The following is an 18,855-nucleotide window of genomic DNA, read 5'->3' as shown; positions in this document are numbered from 1 at the left end:
CAATGGCCATGGATGAAGGGATTTGTTTTTCAGCAACATCCAGAAGCCCATAGGTTTCTCACAGACCTCATAGCCAACTGAAAAGAAGTTCCATAATCCTTTCCCCCTTCCTTCCATTTTGTCCTAATTTCAGTTTGGTTGTCCCAAATCTTTTTTTGCTTGCTGGCACAAAGACACTGCATGAACTCTCCAGTTTACATTTCCTTGGTTTACGTGTTGTCCTTTAGCACAATATTTGTGAGAAGCATTTTCCCGGCTAAATAGACTGCTGTTAGATGCCCTATAGCGTTATAGAGCTTATTGTCCATTGTTTCCTGACCTGTACGTTTCTTTTTTCTTTTGCGATGTATATCTATTCAGATTTCAATTTCTTTCAGAGCTCTCTAATTTGTTTTCTTTTTAAATAAATTTCATTTCAAAGGGAAGAGTTGCTTAGGGCCCTCTCCTGCCCTCATATTTATGCCATACAACTTCAAATGATTCAGTGTTTTTTGTTGGACAAGTAAAAGTAGGCCCATTTTGGGTTGTAACATCAGTTTAGGGAGGGATATGTATGGTTTTGCATTATTCGATGTTTTTTTTTATTAAAAAAAATATATATACATACATTTTTTGTATACTGACCTATTTACAGTTGGTCCAAGCAAGATTGCTGTGAAAGGTAAATTACTCAAAATATTTAGGAGTTTGGCTGCTCCTGGTGAGAAAATATCAGCAATTTCCATCCTGAATGAAATGTTCAGCAAAAATCCAGATAGTCAGAGTTGAAAGATCACTGACAAATAGGGCCGTGGAGTGTGGTGCCAGAATGATATGAGCTGACAAGCTTAATTGTGGATCATTAGCTCTACTTAGTTTTAGCCAAACAAGGTCTACAGTTCTTTCCTTTCAGAGGACCATTTTAATTGGTGTATAAAGCTCTCTGCACTTTCCTTAGATCTCTAATTCAATTTGTCAGTTCATCTTGTATCGCGGACTTGCACGCTACTGTTGTAGCAGTTACTGGCTTACCCATCACTTCCAGAAAGTGAAAGCACAACCTCTAGAGGCCATTTTTCATCTTCATTTTACTCGCAACAGTTTGGGTCTGCTGGATTTCTGGAGCTGCAGTCCTTTTTCCTACATTCACTCAGCCTTTGGAATGGGAGTGAGATTGTTAACTGACAATGTGTTCTAAACAAGATGCCACCTTCTTTTCCTCCTATCTTCTGCCATTCTCCTAGGCAGCTGTATATGCCTGCAAAAGGGGACATGAGAAATAACAGGCTTCTTATTGCTAAAACAGTCTTCGAATTTGTTTGAAACGAACTGGAACATTGCCCGTCTTCTGACTCTGCAAGATTTTTGGACAACCAGATACTTTAACTGAAAACCAGCTATTTATTATTTCAGGTCTTTATGCACCGCTCAATCAGTACCTTTTATAATAGAACAAAACAATAAAAGCACAATAAAACCAAACAGGAACCTGTACATCACCTTAAGATTTTAGCCTGCTGGAATGAGAGAGTCTGAGTGTAGCCAGGAGTCTGATCTCAGTTTGGCAGAAGTTCCACAGTTTTGAGTACTAAGTATATTGCAGGAGAAGGGAAGGGAAATCCCATGTTTTCCTAGGATGCTCTCATGGAATGCTCTTGCCTCACTCTGCGGGACAAGAACCTGGAAAACAGATAGGGGTTTGGTGCACCTTAGGAGCTTGTGTGTGTGTGTGTGTGTGTGTGTGTGTGTGTGTGTGTGTGTGTGTGCATTTGTCAGTAAATAACTACCTGCCTTTTGCCTCCCTTGGCTGGGTGTGTGCACCCTCAGGAGAGGGTTTTCAGGTGGTTGCATATGTTGTGTTAGGCACCAAGCCTTTCTCCTGTCTTCAGCCATCTGCTACTGCAGACGTCACACCACTTCTTTAAAAGGTCTCGTGTGGCAGATCCAACATCCTGGAGAGCCGGGTGTTTGTCTGCTCCAGCCACACACACTGGTCAATATATTACCATATGCCTTCCTACTTCTCTCACACTCATTTGATACGTGTAATTTGTGGTTCCAGATCTGTCCTTTTGACTTATTCGAGCTCTAATTTGTTTTATGATAGGCAGCTCACTTTCTTTCCTACCTCTGAGTGTCCTTCCCTATCAGTTTTTTTATAGTATGTATTTTTTAAAAGTAAATCTCTGCCTATAGTTGGATGGAGGCAGGGTACTTGTAAGTGATGCTCACTGAGATAGCTCAGCAATGCTAAAAATCAGTCTGTGGCAGCAATCATAGTGTGTGGTGTCTTCTCTTCCTCTGTAGTTTCAGCCGTGTATGATTCTACACTGAACTTTAGAAATAATGAGAATCCAACTTTGCTGGGAGTTTTAAATGGGAAAAAATACCAGGCAGATTTATATGTGAGGTAAGTATATACCCTTTGCTATTTCCTTCCTTAATATACTTAACCCAAACCATTGATTGTACAAGTTGTATCAGCTAATACATTTTGATGCACTCTTGAATCAATTGCATATGTCTTTATATTGGAATTTGTAGACATTTGCCCACTTCTAATTTAATAATTGTTGGTTTTAATTATATAGCAAATGCCAGCAAGTGGTTTTCTCTTTCTCTCTTGTTTATCCTTTGTAGGCGGATTCCATTAGAGGAAATCCCAGAAGATGAGCAGGAATGTTCTAAATGGCTTCACAAACTCTATCAAGAGAAGGTTGGTTTATTATTCAGCAGCTCTTAGAATGATAAAAGGCTCTACATGGATTTTCAGCCTCTTTGCAGACAGTCTCCTACAGTAGTGTGTTTCCTAATGCATTTTAAACAGCAGAAACTCCCTGCACCTGTATTGGTGTAGCCAGTTGTAAAAGGAAGACATGGCTCCTGCACTTTTAATGATGGAGTAGAAAGGATATCAGCAGCAAGCTACACCTGCTGAAATCCCCTCTCTTACACCACTATGTTCTCTTTTGAATCGGGTCACCCTAATTTGTATTTAGAAATCAAGGATGAGGCAAGGCAGGGGAGACATACACACCCTCCCCCCGTGCAACAGAGCATAAGTCTGCATCTTTCTTCCTGCTACTAGGACTTTAATTATTGTGCTCTGCCGTGAACCATACACAATATAATGGCATGCAGTACCTTTTTAAAACAAACAAACAAACAAACAAACAACCTTTCCCCATTTCAAATCTACTATCCATTAGTTTGAATTAATCTGTATATTTGAACAATTGGCTGATAGTGCTTCAAGTTGATTAGATATTGTTAAGCTATTGTGCTACAAAGAGAGGAATTGTAACTCTGAATCCACTCAAGGCCCATCGAGTCCATCTTTTTTGTTTTCAAAAGAAGCCAGAATGCCTCTAGATCAGGCATCCCCAAACTTCGGGCCTCCAGATGTTTTGGACTACAATTCTCATCACCCCTGACCATTGGTCCTGTTAGCTAGGGATCATGGGAGGTGTAGGCCAAAACATCTGGAGGGCCGCAGTTTGGGGATACCTGCTCTAGATGCTCACATGTCTAGAATGATGTGATGTTCTTCCCATGTAATTTGTCCCCGATACCTGGAAGATGAGACTTTATACTTGATTCTCAAATGTTTATCTCTCCCTGAACGTACAAATGAAGTCACATCTTCAAAATCCTCCATATTCCTTCCATGCCTTTTTGGAAGGAGAAATACATACTTCTGGATTTTATTGATTTATATGCTTTATTAAGTGTTTTATAACACTTCCAACAACACAAAATGATAATGACCAGGAAGGAAGGGGTGGCTAGGTTCTTGCTCACATGATAAAGGGGCGGAGCTGGCTTGAGGTTGCCCAGTGGAAGGTCTAAAAGCATTGAATATGTTCAAATTGTGATCACTGTAATGGATAGAAATAAATATGCAATGTATTTCACCGGTGGTACATTAAAAAAAGGCATTTTCTGGCAGGAAAAAACCCCACACTAAATAAATGGAAAAGACAAATTTCCTTGTGAAGCTGAATCTAATAAGAATGTATTATAGAGGTGCTGACAGACTTGATTAGATCTCTGGATTATATCTCATTTCTTTGCTTCATCAAAACCAATTTAGAAACGAGGAATTTCTCATGGTTGGCAGCTAGAAATAACCCTCAGGCCTCTTGTGTGTCTTTCCCAAAAATACATATTATCTAATCTGAATAAGCTAAAGTTGGCTGCTTGGTTTGTAGAGCAACTAGAAACTAACTAGGTTGATGTTGCAAAATGTTAACCAAGATCAGTAAATATTCTTCTCTTTTGATTATAAATCTCTTGGAGATAAGGGCTCATTAAAACTGCAGAGTTGGTGACTGACAAACTAACAGCGGGGAACAGGCGAGCTTGTTTCCTCTGTGATATTCCTCCCCAATGTCCACCAAGAGATCAGAAGCAATCAAACCTTCTGCAGGAGCCAATTGGAATCCAAAGGATGGCTATGTGCACAAGAGGAGAAAATGTCTATGTATCTCTTCCTTGGCTTTTGCTGCTCACCACAGCAGTTTCTATAGCCCAGTAGGCAGCAGCGTTTAAAACTGCACAGTAGCTTGTTTGTTACTGGGATCCATTTCAGAAAAAAAGGGAATCCAAAGCTTAGGTCACATGTGTGGTTCTCGCCCTGTGCACATATCATTTCTTGAGTTCCTGCGCTAAGGTAGAAGTGAGTGATAAGTGTGGCAAAAAATAGTTACTCAGGTGAACAAGGATATTTGCTATGCCTGGTTGGAGACTCGGAGGGGAACATGTATGTGTGGATGGGCATGCTCTGGGCCCCTTGACGTCTTCTCACTCTCTCCTCCTTTGCCCTAACCAGGATTCTTTTCAAGAGGAATACTACAGAACAGGAGCCTATCCTGGCACTCCCATAGTGCCACCCCGGCGGCTGTGGACTCTATTGAATTGGCTCTTCTGGGCCATATTGTTGCTGTATCCTTTGTTCAAGCTGTTCATCAACACGATCAGCAGCGGCTCTTCGCTGACTCTGGCAATGTTTGCCTTTGTTTTCATTGCAGGTGAGCTGTGGTTTGCAACCTTGAGGCTGCCTCTAAAAATAACATTTTGAGGAAACGGGTCCTTTTTCCATTCTGCCTTTAACTAATTTTCTTGAGCATTTGATCATCAATTAGATGTTTGCACGCACATTTAGGTCTGATGGGGTGGGGGAGGAATTTTGTGTACTGGTTGCCCCCAGTAGACCACTCTAGAGGCAGTGCTGGAATTCAGCTGAGTGACATTTTGCTGTGCTATCACTGAAGCTTAATCTTATTTCTCTCACTCTCTCTGAATTAATATTGCTTTTTAAAGCCTGCAGAACTCAACTGAAAAGTACCTGTGAGTAAAGACACTGAAGAACTTCTCATTTCTCTTCCAGTCAGGGAGCAAAATGGAAAAAAAATGTACTGAAGCTAGCAAGTTTTCAAATGCACTTCCTTTTCCAACAATGAACTGGGCTAATCTTGTCTTTTTCTTTGCTTTTCTGTGATGGTCGCTTGATCTGTCCAAATAACCAATATATCAAACGTTTGGGCACATGACTTCAGCTCAGGGTCTCCACTTGACATTTCAATCCTGTTGGATAGTTAAGCTTCATATTTTGCAAAAGAAAAGTAAGCTTTTAGAAAGGGCAATATGGGAAAAACGAATGTCAGGATTGTGCCTATTCTTTCGGAATTGAAGAGTCTCAGAATGCTGAGTCAGTCCGAAGACTGTTAGCAGATGCTCATTATCAGATTCTGAATTCTTGCAATTTTGTATTGAATTGTATTAGTCAGCTCTGGGTTTATCTACTAAACCCAACATCAAGATATCAAAACTCTGGTTTTGCGATTTCCGTGGAACAGTTACTAACCAGGTTACATATATCTGACAGGGATTAACAGATTGCAATATAAGTGTCTTTTCTTCAGCAGCACAAATAATTTTGTAGAATGTTTACTTAAAGGTACTTTGTGAATGGTGCAGCAGCCTCTTAAAATAGAGACTGTGTTGTAGCCAGTACCCACCAAGTCTGCAGCGTATAGTGAACAGGCTTCCTCATTCTGCACCACACCTCTCCAGAATATTTGCACATGAAACTTGGTTCAATTTTGTCAAACCAGAGGTTTCAGGACTGAAGAGCACCATGTCTTTCTATGATAATGTGTTCAGGTAAGCCACCCAGCATAATTCAAAAGCATCTTGTGCGAAATCGGAGAATGTTTTCTCTTGCCTGTAATGAATTCTCTTTTTCAAGCTACCTTTCTCCCCTTCTCACATTCTCTTGGTGTCCTGATCCAATCAGCATATGCAGTATCTGGCATTCTCAGCATCTAACAGAAGAAAATAGTTGGTATTCTGTATTAAATCAGAGTAGTAGTACTGCAATGTCCCGGGTATGACTGAGATGACTCTGAAGCTTCTTCGTGTTGCTGTTGTTGTTATATATTTCTTTATATCCCACCTTTTCCCCTAATGGGACTTCTTGCTGGCCAGTCAGTGTATGAAGACCATGCTCTGTTTTGTGCTTGTGCAACTATGTAAAGTTCAGATATGACTCGTATGGCTTATCGACTAAATCCAGAGTTCATCTAGATTCAAGAGCTCTCGTTAACAGTATCAATCAGATTACACAACTTGACTGGATTAACAGATTCAAAAACCAAGTGTAATGTAATATTTTTGGACTAGCAGAATACAGTGAGGAAGGGTTCATCCTGTCTTTAACCATATAGTCTGATGTAAACTATATCTTTCATAGTTTACACACAACTGAAACAAGTGGCACCAGAGCAGCCCAAATTATGTGCCAGCTGCATACATTAAGCAGTCTCACTTTGCTCATAAAGTGTGTGGTGAGAGAACTTTGCAGCGAACAGGAATATTGGCTACTGGAAATCCATTCTCAAGCCTATCTTGCAATCGTAGCACATAGAAACATCCTTTTAAAAAAAGGGGGGGGGAGAAACACCTGATACCAGTTGTTGGGTCTTACACAGAATATACACAGCCGTACTTTTAATTGCAGGTGCATGGATTGTGTGCTTTCTTCCTTACAAAAGCCTTCAAAATTGGCCCCAGTATTAACAGTTAGGACATAGAAAAATCAGAGGGGCAGGTAGAAGTCGCTGCCTAAGACAGTGCAGAGGACCAGAGTGGAGAGACTTGCTGCTAGTCAGAGATGTGGCTGGGCACTATTTCTCCCCTGTCTGGATTGCACTGGTGGTGCTGATGGCAAATCATCTGCTGCAAGCAGAAAATGCTGCTTTGCACACTGTATGCTCAGCCCACGATTGGATAACCAGGCAGTGTGGTATCCTGACACGTGCTTACGCAAAGCAATTTGGAGGATCCATTCAGTTAGCACAAGTGTGGTCTTATCTGACTAAAAAGGGAAAGAACATTCAGGCAGGCCAGTGAATCAACCCCATGTAGTATAAAGGGGACTCATTTTATATGGAGGGCTGTTTTGGTGGCATGATTGTCATAATGACAGCAATAATTATAACCAAAGGTTTCACCTTTTTCCCCCTTTTGAGATGGAAGCATCTCTTGTTATTTGTTGATTTTTACTCTTTTTATGTTTTTATTCAAGAATGCATCCACAGTGGGTGGGTTTTTATTTTTATTTTTTCAGGCTCCCAACAGTATTATGGATAGCCCAGTTGGTAGAGCATGAGACTCTTAATCTCAGGCTGAAGGGTTCGAGCCCTATACTGGGCAAGAATATTCCTGCCTTTTAGAGGGACCCTCATGGTCCCTTCCAACTTTACAAGTCTATGATTCTATGACAGCTTAGATCCCAGCTGCTCAGTGCCAGAAAGGGGCTATGTTGGGTTTTTAAGGTGGGTTCAATATTGTGCTTTTGAATATTTAATGCTAAGAACATTTGAGAAGTTGTGGAATGTTTCCAGCCCATAAATTTTACAGGCAAGAGAATTAGCTGATAATAAAAACAGCCTTGGGAAACAATGAGGTCTAATGTTGCATGACCAGTTATTATATGGCTTAGTGTGATGATGGTGGAGGCCACATTGATTGATTTTTGTAGTGGAAAAGGATATTCAGAATGTTCTTCAGGTTGTAATCATAATTCTGTGCAGATTGTAAGATTGAGGTTTTAAATGGAGAATGCTCTAAGGTTTTAAAGACTTTGATCTGCAGTAGATTACACCTAAACTATGCAAGAATTTGCTAGCTGGGCAATTACAAAAAGGAAATGTTTGTAGTTACTCATGTTGCATGTACTGCTGCCTGTTTACTGCATGTGGGTTATCTGAAGCTGACTTGAAAGTGTTGCCTGTTTAACTTTCAAGGCACTGTAAATTTTAATCACTGGGTCTTAATAACAAACTAGACAGAAATCCACATGGCTATATTAAATGTTAACCCGAAACTGCAAATGGGAGACTCTGTTGTATAATGTGAGAGGTTGTCACACGTTTCAAATACCCTGTAGTGAGAATAACGTGAAATTTTCATGACACAGCAGATTGTCGCCAATTATATGTTTTAAGTACTATTTGTTACTAGTGAGCGGAGATTGCATAGACGAGATGTAAAAGTAGACAGTTACCTTTTGATTCTGGGAACGTAACCAGGTTATGTATATAACAGTAGATACCCCAACTTAGTCCTAAAGCCTTCCCCTAATCCACCGTAGTGCATACAGTCAAGCCCATTGATTAGAAAACTTTGCTGGGTTGTGGATTTTAATGAAAGTAGCTCCCACAAGAGGGATTCTCAAATGTCTCTATGCCGCACATTACTCTGGATTGATTTTAATTTGAATTAAAAATAATTTTATTTTCTCTAATCACAATTTTTCTCTTTTCTTCATGGTTCCTGGAATTACCGATTTTGTGATTTTCTTCTGTACATGGGAAACACTGGGAAAGCCATGATAACGACCCAATATTATTTATTTAATTTTAAATACAACACTGTTTTTTAAAATAAAAAGGGGGGGAGGTCTAGTATATCATTATAGTGCTTATTAACAGTTAATTGCATTTTTTTTACCGTACTGTATTTTGTATAAATGAGTTCCAAATTTCATTATACTTGTCCATGCAAAGTCTTAATGATCCATGTTAAAAATCAAACTTCTCCTTCTTCCCAAAGTGAAGGGCATTCCCGCTCAAATCTTAAGGAGTGATACCGAGCTGAATAGGAAATGTCTGAGGGTATGTAGCACCAGGCTAGTGTAACACATGCCTGGACTTTACAGTAGTCCTGCTTCTGTTTTGTTCCAGTCTTATATCCCTGTTTTATCCGGCTATGTAGTGGAATGGTGGCAGCTCCCTGGAGTGAGGGACCGGTTTTTTGAAGCTGGTTAGCTGGTCCTGTCTTTCTGAGAAGCCAAAGTAGCTCTCTGAATGGCAAATACGTTGGGTCACCCAGCTCTCTCTGCTACCATGACAAACCACCTAAGCTCCACTAGATGGTATGACAGCAGGAGGGAAGCAGGGGATTTAGGGTACAATGTAAAGTAGGGCTGAAGAACCTGTGGCCCACCCAATATTGGATTCCAGGTCCCATCAGTCACAGCCAGAACGGCTAATGTTCAAGGATGCGAGTCCAACATTTGCAGGGCCACATCTTCCCCATTCCTGATAAAAGAGGTGGACCAATTAAATGCATTTTATTTCTACAAGGCTTTGACAGGATCTCCTGCTTAATAGTAAACATGTTGCAGAGAAAGTTGCAAGAAGCCATCTGGTGGCCAGCACAGGAATAGCCTATGAATTGGGTCATGTGTGCTTCTAGTTTCCAGAAATGCTTCTTCTTTGCAGTGAAGACTTCCTCTAATATCATGCACTCTGCCAATCAGCGACTGGGTATTTCCAGCCATTCAGTGTCCACGGTGGAGTGCTGAATGTCAATAGCATAATATTGGGTTTTAGATCAGGCATTATCGACTATGGGGGTCTTTAGGTCTGTGCCAATCCATGAATTTGCTGGTGGACCCTTTTGTGGAGGGGGTAGGGTTTTCTCCCCCTTCTCCTTACTTACTGCTAAAGGAATAGCCGTGTGTGTTTACAGTTCATGTTAAGTCTCGATCCAGGTAAAGTTTGTAATTACCAAATCCCCCCGAAACCGGTGGAACAAGTTACAATTAAAATAAACCCGATTGAAAACAATGTGGGTTGGATCCCACCAAGTTTGGCTCAGAGTAGGCCAGCTGAACTTAATGAAGTGTGCATGCACACGAAAGCTCATACCAAAATAAAAACTTAGTTGGTCTTTAAGGTGCTACTGAAGGAATTTTTTTATTTTGCTTCGACTCAGACCAACACAGCTACCTACCTGTAACTTGATTACCCAAGTTAGTTATGGCCATTAATTTCAAAGGGTCAGCTCTGTCTTACAATGGGAACTGCCTTGTGAATTCCGATTCACTTTAGCTGGATTGTGGCCTCCCTGCCTCAGCCATCTCTGTCCGAAAATGCCCAGGCAGGTGGAGGGAAGAAAGGAGACTCTGGATAAGGTTTCCTTTTCTTCCCTACCTTTTGGGACCTACCCCCCCCATGTCATTCTTCTGGTTACTTATTAACACTTTCCCCTCTTCCTTCCATCTCTGGTACCTGAAATATTTGGTTTTTAGCCAAAGCAAGAGAGAGGCTGGGTATTTGATTCCGTAACTTATTGGGTAGCTAGCAGTCCTTAGGTGGATCTTCCCCCGAGCCATTTCTCCTAAGTAGCACAGCTCCTTTCAGCAATGTCAGCCTTGATAGAATGTGTTTTTATAAGAGCATGAACGTGTGCCTTTGAATTGAGCATGTGTCTGTGTGCATGGATGCGTCTGTGCCTTTCTTTCCCTTTCTTTCTTTCTCTTCCCTCCTTGTTTCTAGGACCCTGCTAGGTGACTATTGGTTAAGGACCTTGGAGGAGGCTTGAAGCTAGTAAGTGAAATTGCTTGAGCTTATCCAGTAGCCAAGACTCTCCAAGGGATACTAGCATGATGTGATGGAGGTGGGGTTGGATACTGTGGTGGCTGAACATGTGCTTTCATTCCTCTTCTCCACTAAGCTGCTGCCGGAAATCCAATACATTTTTTTAAAAAATCGATAACTGAGGTTCCTGTTAAAAGCATCCAAGAGCATAACTTCTTCCCGATTTGCTTTGTTTCCTCTTTATATTGAAAGGTGACTTCATTTATTAACTTGATACCCTAGGGATGGCATATGGGCAAGTTTCTTAATTAGAGGGAAACAGTGACATACTGCAAACTGCCCCATATCCAGTGTAGCTGAAGAAAGAACAGCCTGAAAAGGCCTGAACATGTCTCAGTGTGGAAACTAGACTAGAGGCACTTCAGGGTCTGCTGCAGCAATTATCATGGTCAATTGCATGGGAATTCACCGAGAACAAAAATTCAGCAACGCCAGTAACTTATGGTTAGATTGTGCCTTTGCAGAATAGCATATAGAAGAGGTTATGTTCCTACTATTATGCCGTGGTGGGGACTGGGAATGCCAGGGGGCAATTTGCATTTCTGTCCAGTTCAGAGGTTTCTTGCATCCACTGACCCTGTAAACTACTGAGTAGCTGGACAGGATATTAATTGTGCTGATTGTAACAGGAGTATGCTAATTTAGGGAAGTATTTTTTGAATTAAGAGTAATTCATGGAGGATAATGCTCTCCATGGCTCCACGGTTGGAGGTGGTATGCTTCTGAACACCAGTTGCTTGAAAACACAGGTGTGCGCTGTCTCACTCATGGCCTGCTAATGGGTTGCCATAGGCATCATGTTGGCCATTGTGAGAACAGGATGCTGGACTAGATAGGCCATTGACCTTGAAACTTGCTTACGTTCTTCTCGTTGCTGGGTTTTAATATTTGATTATGACCTGTCTTCCTAAGGATGTTGTTTTAGAGATTGAGGTGCATGATGCAGTTGAAAATAGTGATGCAAAGTTCCCTTTGGTTTCAGTGGGAGAAAGGCATATAGTAGAATCTCTTCCACATAAACCAAAGTGCTTGGTTTTGCCTTGATTGTGCTCTAGATTTATTAACTCTTCAACTTTTGTAGCCATGGGTGGACTACATGGGTGGACTATGGGTGGACTACAAATCACCACGCAAGGACTACTTAGCTGGATTCCTAATGTGTCACAAACTGACTTGTCAAAGTGGGATTCTTGAGAGCCCACTGCTATAGCCCTGAGCAGCAGCAGTTTGTTTGGGAAGATATTGCTTAATTGCCAGGATCTCGTGGCCTTTTTATAAATATGGAACACCAACAGCCCATTTCCATTTAAAAGTCATACCGGTAGGTGAAGAAAACTGCAACATTGTATGTGAGCCTGTCTGGCACACATGTTGTCTTAAGATTTGCATGCCCCTTGTGGAATTATTTGTACAAGCCAAATGTATTTTCTGCTTGCAGTTCTTATGCTCACAGGTGTAATTTAACTTGATCATCCATCTATTTGGTCCTTGGAAAACTATGAGGTAGTTGTGATTTTCTAAAAGTACAGACTGGATCTGTAAGTTGTTGTCTCCACTTTTCATAGTTGGATACCTTTGGTGGCTAGTCCTTTGCTCTTGAGAGCTAGTTATGGTGACATGCAATGAACTCCATACAATCAGAGTTGCTGGACAATCATGTAATCTGGCAGATTCCAGTCAAAGAGTTCTCTCTATTTCTTAGCCTATGCTGGCTTTTTGAGGAAAAAGTTGTGACTGAATGTAGCCTTACTGGTATATGCACATAACTGCTTAAGGATTTTACAGCGGAACAGTAAAACATTGTGGTGTCCAAAAAAAATTGAGAGTTCTTTACGGGCTCATCATGCTGGCCTATCTGAGTTCCATTTACTGAAGGGGGGGAACTATACTTTTCTCTTTTAAAAAAGTGCCTTATAGAAATGTCATTATTTGTACAAAGGTACCTGCATGCAGACTGAAATTCAATTGGCACTACTCCTGCAAGTTACAATAATAAAATGTTAACACCTAGAACTTAAAACAGTTAACTTGTGTGCTTAGCAGACGGCATATGCATGAATTATTGTGAACTAGTGCTAGGCTGAGACATTCCTGTGCATCCACCAACATGTTAGCAGCTGGCAGAGTTGCACTTCTGCTGTCGTCAGGTTTTGGCCTATTAGGCAGTTGTACGATTTAGGATTGAAATGTTTGGTTTTTCTCATATCCCAAATTGTCAGTGGTGCTCACTCTTGACGGGTGATTAATGAAACTACCCTATTCTCCTTATTATTTCAGCTACTGTTGGTAGTCGATGGATGATAGGAGTTACGGAAATAAACAAAGGCTCGACTTACGGCAACCACGGTCACAAGGACAAATGAAAGTGAAAACTCCAGAGACTGCTTCATACCCAAAGGGAACATGCACGTCTCCCGTGGACTGCAGTCTATCATTCTCCTTCAAATCTACGGAGCCGAATGCAGTGAGATGGCCATGAATTCATTCTCTTTGCCCCTTATTCCTCCCACTCGCAGGGGATATTGGTTCATAGTCTGCACATTGTTTTCAAATTTTCCCCTATTCAAATTAAGGAAAATAAAATATGCAATGACAGTGTAGCAAGCATCTGAAGGAATTGATGATCGGTTTCTTCTTCCTTCTTCCCCATAATCTTTAGCGGATTAACACTGTCAATCCGTTTTATAAGAAAGTGAAATTTATTTTCTCCAGAAGAACCTAAGGAAACCTATCATGACTAATAGCCATTGAGAAGCCTTATCACCCATGAATTTGTTCAATCCCTTTTACAAACTCTCTGAAGTTAGCCATCACACATTGAGGCAGCAAGTTTCATTGTTTAATGATGTGCTGTGCGACATTCTCCCTTTCGTCTGTCTTTAATTTCTTACCATCTAGTTTCATTGGATGACCCTGAAGTCTAGTACAGTGGAACCTCGGTTTTATGAACACCTCGGTTTACGAATTTTCGGTTTATGAATGCCGCGGACCCGTCTGGAACAGATTAATGCATTTCCATTACTTTCAATGGGAAAGTTCGCTTCAGTTTATGAACGCTTCAGTTTATGAACAGACTTCCGGAACCAATTGTGTTCATAAACCGAGGTACCACTGTATCATGAGGAAGACAAAAATTTTCACACTTTTTCTACACCATAATTTTGTCTCCTCCTTGATTTTTCCCTAAAGAACCTCCAATGTTGACCTTACTTCAGCCCCCTGATAATTTCAGTTGCCCTTTTTGTGTGTTTTACAGCTCTACAGTGTACTTTTTAAGCTGCAGTGACCAGAAATGTGCACAGCATTCCAAGTTTGGCAATATATATTTCTATAAGGAAGTTTTATTCTCAGCCCTCTATGCCCTTTCACAGCAGTTGGGTACATGGCTGTCTTTTATTGGGCTGTCCACCTTCCCAGTTACTGTCAAATTTGACCCCAGCACTGTACATGGAAAGTTAGCGTTGGGGACAGAAACTTTTTACAGTTAATTTTATTGCTCATTCACCTCTTTCAGAACTCTCTGCAGTCCCTTTTTGTTTTTAACCACTCTGAATAATTAGGTCATATCATAAACTCTGACACACCACTGCTCATCCCTATGAAAAAGTTAAAAAAAACCACCACCCACTCCAATACAGATATTACCGGGGACCCTGTTTACATCCCTCCACTATGAGGCTCTGCTTCCTGTCACTTAACCAGTTACTGATCCATGAGATCTTACCTGCTCCTTTGCCATTATTTCTAAGTTGGTTCAGAGCTTTTGGTGAGGGACTTCATCAGAAGCATTTTGAAAGTCCACATGCCTTGTTCACATTCAAATTAAGGGATAGTGAGACAGGACTTGTCTTCTGAAGGGTTGTGTTTAGCAAGGATTGTTGTTCTGTAGATAAAGCTGCCCTGGAACAGGCATTACATTAAGTGGCCTGTAATTTCTTGGGCTCCTTTTTAGAAAATGGTGTTACACGGATTGCTTGGATGTTGATACTTCTGGCAGTGGGGCTCAGCACTTCATCTGCTGGCAGCTCACAAGATGCTTGGACCTTTCAAGCTTGCCTTACTTTTCTACTCTTGCCTAGCTTTTCCCTGCTTCTGTTTCCAGTTTTAGATTAGGAAAGCCCAGTCGTAACATGGTAGTTCCTGTTTGGAAGTGGCAAATTTCCCTTCACCAAAGGATGTCGTGTTCTGAGCAACTTTTGCCCCAAATTTCACTGTACAATTCATGCAGGGACAGAGAAGGTAACTTGTGCTAGAATGAATGAAACTGGCTGACATCACTTGTTGTAGAAGGATCTGTTCCATTAGAGAGGAACCTCAAGATTTTGTGGGTGATGTCTTAGTGTAGTTTGGCTGTTGCCACAGTAGCTATGCAGTCAATATATAAATGTACCATGTCATCAGCAAAATGGACAAGTGTTGAAGAATTGGCTGATGCAAGCTGTTAGAAAGACTGCTGTTCGGTAAATGCTGAATGTGTTTACATTCATTGTGTGTAAGTCTGCAAAGATTGGTGGGTTGTACAATAACATTGTCAGTGCCTTTATAAATTGTGTGGGAAGGTGAGGGTTGGAAGTGCAGGTATCATAGGCACCATATGAAGAGAAGCTGCACCTGCTTTTAATGAGTATAATAAGACTCATTTTGAGTTAAAAGCTGGTAATTTTTAACTGTGTATCATAGGACAGGAATCTTTACAGCTACTTTCCTTGTTACAAGCAAGTACTAGGGTTTTGTTTTCATTTCTCATTTTTATTTTTGCTGTGAGTAAAGGATCTATCCAGAATTCAGCACTGTAAGCATGTTTGAGAAATCACTTGTCCTCAAACGTACTTAATCTGGGCTAAATCATGTACTTGGTAAGCATATTTGACCTTACCAATAACCGCTAGCAGCACTAAGCAAAGCAGGGTCCAGGTATGCTTTCAAATTGGATGGGGGCCACGTGTTGGACTAGATGACCCTACAAGTGTATTATTTTATATGCTGCTTTTTTCCTTTGGCTGTTTGGAGGTGTACTAGAAATCATTTCAACAATATCTGAGGCCTGAACTGGTGGTGGATAAGTGTTTCGACTACGTCAGACCAACATGGCTACCTACCTGTAACTTTTGGAAGAGGATTATTGTTACTTTCATACCTGATTCATTCCTTGCACTTCCTCAAATTCTTCTAACTGCAGTGAGAGTTAGAGGCATAAACAGTCAAGGTTTAAGATGATCTATTATGCTTGACATTCCGAAAACCTAAAATTTGAACACTGAATGTTCCCCACAAGTGGGCAGGTAATGAGAAAAATATCACCTGAGATTTAAAGGATACTTGCCAAAATAACAAATTTTGACTCTGGTTTGGTGTATTAAAGCAATTTCGTATTGTCTTGTTAAGTATCAATGTTCACGCCCCATTAACAACTGTATGTTTTAAATTGCCTTAACAAAAGTAATATTAAATATTATGTTTATACAAAAATAAAGATGTTAAAATAATGTTTAGTTTGTAATTTTCATGAATCTACATTACCCAATAACTTGAAACTGATAAGATAGAAGAGGGCCACAGCTTGAAACAATATAATGGAAGCATTCAGTTGTCTTTGCCTTTAAGAACAGATAATATATTCTACTGCGCTCTTCACAGTTTACAGGTTTTTAAGATGCCACCACCAGGCATCCACCTCAAAGACTTGGGTTGATTCATAGCCCAGTTTGTGACCCACACAATGAACACAATCGTATGATGGCCTGCTCATCTGAAGACTTCATTATATTATGATTACAGTGGTACCTCAGAAGTTGAACAGAATCCATTCCAGAAGTCCGTTCAACTTCCAAAATATTTGGAAACCAAGGCTTCCACATCAGACATTTGGGTTCCAAAGAACGTTTGCAAACCGGAACACTCACTTCCAGGTTTGCGGTGTTCAGGAGCCAAAACGTTTGACTCGCAAGCATTTGACTGTACAGTCTATTCTTGCCATTTGCACATGATGAAGTACACATGTGAGCCATGATGAACACCACCACCAAGGGATTAGATTTGGCCCTGTCATCCCAAGCAGTTTTACTTTTTTTATACCTAAAAAGGATCTTTTCTGAAACAAAACAAAAGTTATGAAGGCAAATACAGCACAAACGCTTAGTAACTAGCATGCTTTGAAAATAAAAAGGGTTCTCTGTCTCTGATACTTGTGTTCTCTTGAAGGCTATGCCATGTTACAAAAATTTCCTACTTATCCTTAGGCTGAGTTCAAATAAAAATAAATCTGCTTGCATCTCTTGGTGTGCTGTGTATACACACACACAATTTCCATGAGCTTATTATATACACCGTCGGAATGTAAGGCTCCTGAGATTTTTCCTGGTTCCTAGGAAAAATCTCATCTTTATTTTTGCCTTAACAGGTACCTGACACATCAGAGAGCACACACAAGAAAATCACAAAAGCAGCCTTTCAAGATTCACTTCTGTGATGAATAACAAAAGACCTGAAAGTGGAATGTTGCAGAATTATCAAAAGAACTTTGCTATTAAAGGTTACAGGTCTTAAAATGCCACCAGAATTATACCAGCATATGAAATGTCTTTTAGGATCAATAAGTAAGCGCCAGTTACTTCTGCACACTGGTGTTCAAACTTCAGACTGGACAGAAGACTAAAGAGCAGGTAAAGTCACAGTTGTGAACAAACCCTAAAGCTGCTACTTACTTATCAGTAGACATAAACTGTGACGGTTCTAGTGATGTATTATAATAAGGTTTAGATCAATGAACTAAACTAGACTATTAAAATGTTGCAGAAGTACTGTAAAATTACAGCCCTTGAATGTGCTGAGAGAATTAACACAAACAGCTTCAAACAATGAAATAAAGAAAAAGACTTCCTAAAATAAACAATTTATTGAGGAAAGGCCTTTAGATTTCATCAAACAGCCTTTGCATTAACAAATCAAGCTGGCCAATAAAAAACAAAAACAAAAAAAGGTAGAAGTTCACAGTCAGTGCACTCAACAACAGGAGAGTAAAAACAAGGTCCAGAATACCTGATATAACACTAACCTTTGTTTTTTTTCGAACCTAGAAAGTTCAAAAATACTACATATTAACTTTACAATTCTCAGTCATATGAGAAATGGAGGCGAAGGAACAAAAATAAGGTCATGGTCCATTATACAGTAGTAATGGCACTTTCACGGAAACATGCAGCTTCTTTGAACTTGTGGGCATCGCCCGGGAGCAACACCCGCCAAGGGAAAATGAATGAGAGCAGCAGTAGAAGTGACGCTGGTCACCTGTGCAGTCTTCAGTCACGGAAACTTTTGAACTGTATCCTGGGTCTCAGCATAGTCTTTTATGTAAATATTACATACAGTAGTGATTAAGAGATACTTCACCAGAGAACAGGAGGCCACGCATTGTGCATAACTTCATTCTTCATCTGTGCACACCTAGGATGGGTTATAGTGACAGGGAGGGAGAAAACAAAAATAATCAAATCTACTGTGCACAGGTTCAGTAAAGACAGTGCTGCTCATTCATTCACATTGATCTGAGACCTCTCCCACTGAAGATCAACAGGCAAAATGGTGGTTACCAGCAACACAATGGGTCAGGACATCAGATATTAACCAGAAGGTTGTGGTTCGAGCCCACCCAGGAATGGCCATGGGCAGGATTCCTGCATTGCAGGGAGGTGGCCTCGATGACCCCCAGGGTCCCTTTGAACCCTTAAAATTCTATGAAAACCTTCCTTTTTCATTTCTGAATGGAGTGCCCAACACCAAAGATGTCTGCTACGGTATCAGACTTTCCCAGTTCATATTATTATTATTATTTTAGTAAGCACTCCATGTCTTTTCCTGTTCCTCTCCAGTTGGCTATCTGTAGTCTTTTAAAGGCACTAAACCCTCAGTTAGAATTGTGGGAGGGGAA

The 18,855-nt window shown here is 40.5% G+C and overlaps 2 protein-coding genes across 10 annotated transcripts in view; one reads left to right on the top strand and one right to left on the bottom strand.

Moving 5' to 3' along the window:
• Positions 1-16,584, top strand: part of AGPAT4 (1-acylglycerol-3-phosphate O-acyltransferase 4) — a 48,621-nt gene extending 32,037 nt beyond the window's left edge. For all 3 annotated transcript variants that reach the window (XM_060272801.1, XM_060272800.1, XM_035108607.2), the window contains 4 exons: positions 2,287-2,389; positions 2,620-2,695; positions 4,811-5,009; positions 13,206-16,584. In XM_060272801.1, the coding sequence (XP_060128784.1) occupies positions 2,287-2,389; positions 2,620-2,695; positions 4,811-5,009; positions 13,206-13,291 (464 nt within the window). In that variant the 3' untranslated portion in view covers positions 13,292-16,584. The remainder of the gene's footprint in view (positions 1-2,286; positions 2,390-2,619; positions 2,696-4,810; positions 5,010-13,205) is intronic.
• Positions 16,585-16,631: 47 nt separating this feature from the next.
• MAP3K4 (mitogen-activated protein kinase kinase kinase 4) overlaps positions 16,632-18,855 on the bottom strand; it is an 86,322-nt gene continuing 84,098 nt past the window's right edge. For all 7 annotated transcript variants that reach the window (XM_060272797.1, XM_060272798.1, XM_035108600.2 and 4 more), the window contains one exon: positions 16,632-18,371. In XM_060272797.1, coding sequence (XP_060128780.1) covers positions 18,351-18,371 — 21 coding nt within the window. In that variant the 3' untranslated portion in view covers positions 16,632-18,350. The remainder of the gene's footprint in view (positions 18,372-18,855) is intronic.

The sequence above is a fragment of the Zootoca vivipara genome, chromosome 3 (assembly GCF_963506605.1).
Source record: "Zootoca vivipara chromosome 3, rZooViv1.1, whole genome shotgun sequence".
Lineage (NCBI taxonomy): Eukaryota > Metazoa > Chordata > Lepidosauria > Squamata > Lacertidae > Zootoca > Zootoca vivipara.
This window is presented reverse-complemented; position numbering and strand designations above follow the sequence as displayed.